The sequence below is a fragment of the Oratosquilla oratoria genome, chromosome 3 (assembly GCF_046742065.1).
Source record: "Oratosquilla oratoria isolate Oo_2021 chromosome 3, ASM4674206v1, whole genome shotgun sequence".
In the NCBI taxonomy this organism is placed as follows: Eukaryota; Metazoa; Arthropoda; class Malacostraca; order Stomatopoda; family Squillidae; genus Oratosquilla; species Oratosquilla oratoria.
Window position 1 is genome coordinate 81,568,211 of NC_134779.1, and position 5,000 is coordinate 81,573,210.

At 40.3% G+C, this 5,000-nt stretch overlaps 1 protein-coding gene across 1 annotated transcript in view; it reads right to left on the bottom strand.

The window, feature by feature from the left end:
* LOC143019081 (uncharacterized) overlaps window positions 1-4,126 on the bottom strand; it is a gene marked incomplete at its 5' end in the record, with an annotated part of 19,835 nt that extends 15,709 nt beyond the window's left edge. The window contains 2 exons of the mRNA XM_076174783.1: window positions 122-365; window positions 3,753-4,126. Of these exons, the coding sequence (XP_076030898.1) occupies window positions 122-365; window positions 3,753-4,126 (618 nt within the window). The remainder of the gene's footprint in view (window positions 1-121; window positions 366-3,752) is intronic.
* Window positions 4,127-5,000: the final 874 nt, after the last annotated feature.

Here is a 5,000-nt window from a genome sequence, read left to right on the forward strand (position 1 = left end):
ATATTATGATGCTGAAGTGATTGTGACTATACAAATATATAAAACACGAACATGTAAAACATGATACATGCGTCTTAGTGTTAATATGATGTTTGGATTAGATGTTGTTTAGTAAGTGTACAATAGAAGGTATGTGACTGTGTTTATATCTGTCTGTGCGTGGTGCTTTGAAAGGCTTGAGTCTATTGTGATGTATTGTGGCCCGGGCAGGACGGTCAGCTTTCGACGGTAGCAGGTTACGGTGGCGAGGATTACATAGTTTGAGGCCGAATTTTCTTAGTGTCTCCTTGTTGTGGTCGGAGAGTTTGGGCAGGTTTAGGATGGTTAGAGCATCCTCGTAGTTGGAATAAGAGGAGCCTACGGTTCTTGCTGAATCCCTTTAGCGAGAAGTAGGCATCCTACAGGTTTTTTTCGGGTAGATTACGTGGGAGTAGGGGGGAAGTATCGGAATATAGTTTAGGCAATAGAAGCAACTTAGAGAGGGAGTGTGAAAAGAATCACCAAAGCAGGTGGAGGGAAAATAAACTTAAAGTTTACTATACAAATAGCAGGAGCATAATTAACAAAATTGATTTGCTGTGATGTAAAGCATGCGTAGAGAATTTCGATGTTATAGCTATTACTGAATCCTGGACCAACATGGCTGATAAACATTTCCTTCCGGAAATCGAAATAGAAGGATATAAGTTTTTTTTCACAAGGATAGGGTTGGGCAGGAATGGGGGAGGTGTAGCACTTTTCGTTAAATATACATTAAACTGTATAATCAACAGTTCGATTAAGGAAGAGGACTGTACGGAATCTATTTGGGTAGAGATTATAGACATGAATAAGAAAGTTACTATTGGTGTCTTGTATAGACCTCCGAACCTCAGCATTGAGCAGACTGATCCCCTGATTCATGAAATTCACAGAGCATCCCAGTACAAAAACGTTGTGATTATGGGAGATTTTAATTATAGAAACATTGACTGGGAAACTTTAATAGGAGATCATAAAGCGAAGAAATTCCTAGATGTGGTGCAGGATAATTTCCTAAAACAAGTGATTACCGATCCTACGAGGGGACAAAATACCCTGGACTTAATTTTAACTAATAATGAGCACCAAATTAGTAGCGTAATAGTGGGAGATAGTCTAGGCTCTAGCAATCATCAAGAAATAAGATTTAATGCTATTTGGAAAAAATTAAAAAGTACGAATAACGTTCAAGTACCAGACTTCAGGAGAGCAAACTTTGACAATATAAAAACCTATTTGAAATTGAATACGAAATGTCATGCGGACGTTTTGAACATTGTCGGGTCTCGTAGCGTGACTGGGGGTCAGGTCAGGACTAAGGATCGGGTCACGGAGGGTAATATGCATACCTTGGGTCATGTCATTTGGGGGCGAGGGCTCAACAGTCAGGTCAGTGATTTGGAAGAAATGTATAGCAATCTAACTGATCTAATTATTAACGCACAAAACACATTTATCCCTCTAAAGCAGTGTTTCCCAACCTTTTTTGGCTGCGACCCTAAATCCACTCTTAGCCTGGAGTCGCGACCCTAATTGTAATAATAAATTCAACCATTTCATGTTATATTTCTACGTACTTGCATAATGTTTATAAACTTTCGTTTTTATAGTTCAGTTTATATTTACTAGCACAATGAATTTAAATACATTTGAAATTTGAATGAAAAAAAAAGTTAAAAAAGACCCTCTGGCGACCCTCAAAAACACCCTCGCGACCCTAGTTTGGGTCGCGACCTTGGAGTTGGGAACCACTGCTCTAAAGTCAATACGGAAAAATAGTAATACTCCCAAATGGATGGCGGACAGATTGAAACATGAGATCGGAATGAAAAGAGGACTTAACGTAAAAATAAAAAACAGGGAATCACACATTAGATCAAGATATAACGAAATGGCAAAGCTGGTTAAAAGGAATACACGTACAGCAAAACGTAATTATGAAATTAAGGTTGACAGTCAAGCAAAATCCAACCCAAAGGGTTTCTTTCACCTCTATAGAACAAAAAATAAAGAAAGAATAGGACCAATTAAAAACGATGAAAATGTCATGATAGAATCGGAGGAAAAAATGAGTGGGTTTAACAATTATTTTCTATCGGTGCTTACTAATGAGAAGTTAGATAAAGTACCTGACTGCGATCCGATTTTGAAAGGGGATGAAGAAAGTAGTCTATCAAATATCAGCATTAGTAAGCAAGAAGTAGTAAAGCAGATTGAAAGACTTAAAGCTACAAAATCTCCGGGTCCAGACGAAATTTTTCCAAGAAATTTGAAATCTGCGACCAGTTAACTGAAATATTCAATAAATCGGTAGACACTGGTTTTGTGCCAACTGATTGGAGGCAGGCAAACGTTGTTCATGTTTTTAAGAAGGGAGATAGATCGTCTATATGCAACTACAGGCCAATCAGTTTGACATCGGTTATAGGAAAAATGATTGAATCAATAATAGTAAATAGATTCAGAGAACATATCGAAGGACATAATTTAATTCGTGATTCACAGCATGGTTTCTCTAAGGGTAAGTCATGTGTGACTAATCTTCTATCCTTTTACACTAAAGTATATAAGGCGTCAGATAACAATGATAATTACGATGTTATTTACCTTGACTTTAGCAAAGCGTTCGACAAGGTGCCACACCAGAGACTACTAAATAAAATCAAAGCCCATAGCATAGGAGGAAAAGTGTTAGAATGGATTAGAGCTTGGATTAGTAACAGAAAACAGCGGGTCACCATAAATGGAATAAAATCTAGGTGGGGCAATGTTACTAGCGGGGTCCCCCAAGGCTCAGTTTTGGGTCCCTTATTGTTCATTATGTACATAAACGACTTAACCGATGGGATAAATAGTGATGTTAGTAAGTTTGCGGATGACACTAAAATAGGACGCCTAATTAGGTCAGGAGACGACGCAGAGATTCTGCAGGATGATCTTGATAAATTGGTCGGTGAAATGGCAAATGAACTTCAATATCTCTAAGTTCAGCGTGTTATACGTAGGGCTACATAACCCCGAAAATAGATACAGCTTAGATAACACGTTTTTAGACAAATCTGAGTGCGAGAGGGACTTGGGAGTTCTGGTGAGTACGGACCTTAAAACCAGGAAACAGTGCATTAGCGCCAGAAATAAAGCTAACAGAACATTAGGTTTCATTGCTAGGTCGGCAACGAAAAGAAGTGCAGAGGTAATTATTAAATTCTAGCGATAGTTAGACCCATCCTTGACTATGCGGTACAGTTTTGGTCTCCGTCCTACATAATGGACATAAATTCACTAGAATCAGTACAGAGAAGAATGACCAAAATGATACATGGACTCAGAAATTTGCCTTACGAAGAGGGGCTTAGGCACCTAAACTTACACTCTCTGGAAAGACGCAGAGTGCGGGGTGATCTAGTAAAAGTGTTCAAGTGGATCAAAGGCTATAACAAGGGTAATGTAAACGAGGTCATCATAATAAAACAACAGGGCAGGACTCGCAGTAATGGGTATAAACTGGACAAATTTAGATTTAAAAAGGAAATAGGCAAGAATTGGTTTACTAATAGGGTGGTCGATGAATGGAATAAACTTAGTAACCATGTAGTAAGCGCTGAAACTATCAGTTGTTTTAAAAAACGATTAGACAGCTTTATGGATGGCGATGACAGGTGGTGATGGATACGGAGCTGCCTAGTGTAGGCCTTATGGTCTTTTGCAGTCTCCTTTATTCTTATGTTCTTATGTTGCATGCCCTTTTCTGTACCTTTTCTAGCTGGGGTTTCTGAGTGAGGTTGGAAGGGGTCCAGGCTGGAGATGCATAGCAGAGTTTAGGCAGAATAAAGGTGGAATATATATTCTTCAACTCCTTCTCTGGTGTTCCAAGTGATCTCAGCCTTCGCAGCATGTATAGTCGATAAGATGCTGCTCTGACGGTGTTTGTCACATGCTGCTTCCAGTCCAGTTGGTCATCAATAGTGATTCCCAGTAATTTAGTGGACTTGACTACTTGGAGAGATTGGGTGCCGATTGTGACATTTGGAGCAGGTACATCCTTCTTTGATGTGCAGAAGTGCATGGTGACCGTTTTTGTACTGTTAATGGTCACATGGTTGTAAGTCGTTCAGACTTGTAGCTTATGAAGAGTAGCCTGCAGTGGAGAGAAGTCAGGAACTGTGTTGTCAACGGTGATGCCAACGGTTGAGTCGTCAACGTATTTCCAGTGGTGGGAACTGTCAGCTAAAGCATCGTTAATTAACATTAGGAAGCACAGCGGTCCCATCTTGGTCCCTTGGGGGACTCCACAGGTCAGGTGTTGTGGGGTAGAGATCGAGCCTTTAAATCTGACACACTGTCTACGCTCACTCAGGAAATCCGACAGCCATGTTGCTAGGTTGGGATGGAGACCAACTTATATTGATTTCCTTATTATGTTCGTATGGTCAACCAGATTAAATGCTTTTCTAAAATCAATGAAAGTGAGAGCAAGGGAAGTGTTACGTTTGTCTAAATTTCTGAGAATAAAATTAAGTAGATCAATTCGGCAGTGAGTAGTGGATGAAGTTTTGATGTTGCCAAATTGTATGAGTGTGTGTGTGGGGGGAGTGATGAGGTCTTGGCGGGAAAGAGTGAAATACGTAGACCAGGGGTGGGCAACCCTTGGCATGCGTGCAAAACCTGGTTGCACACTAACGACTATTTTCGGCACGCAAAACCCAAAGCTCACCTTAAAAATAACTAATGAATCTCCAGCTTCTTTTGTATGAGCATTGGTAACCATAAACTGCGCTGAGCGGAGGATTGGGGCCCTCGGTGGGGGAGGGAGGGGATCATACGCGTATGTAGGCCTATAATTTTACTCCGTCGGCACGCGAAAAAAATGTATCAAAGATTTGGCTGATTTTGTCATCCACACTTAAAAACGTTGCCCACCATTGACGTAGACACTGCCTGCGATAGAAATAGAAGGAAGGAATGGGCGGGGGAAATTT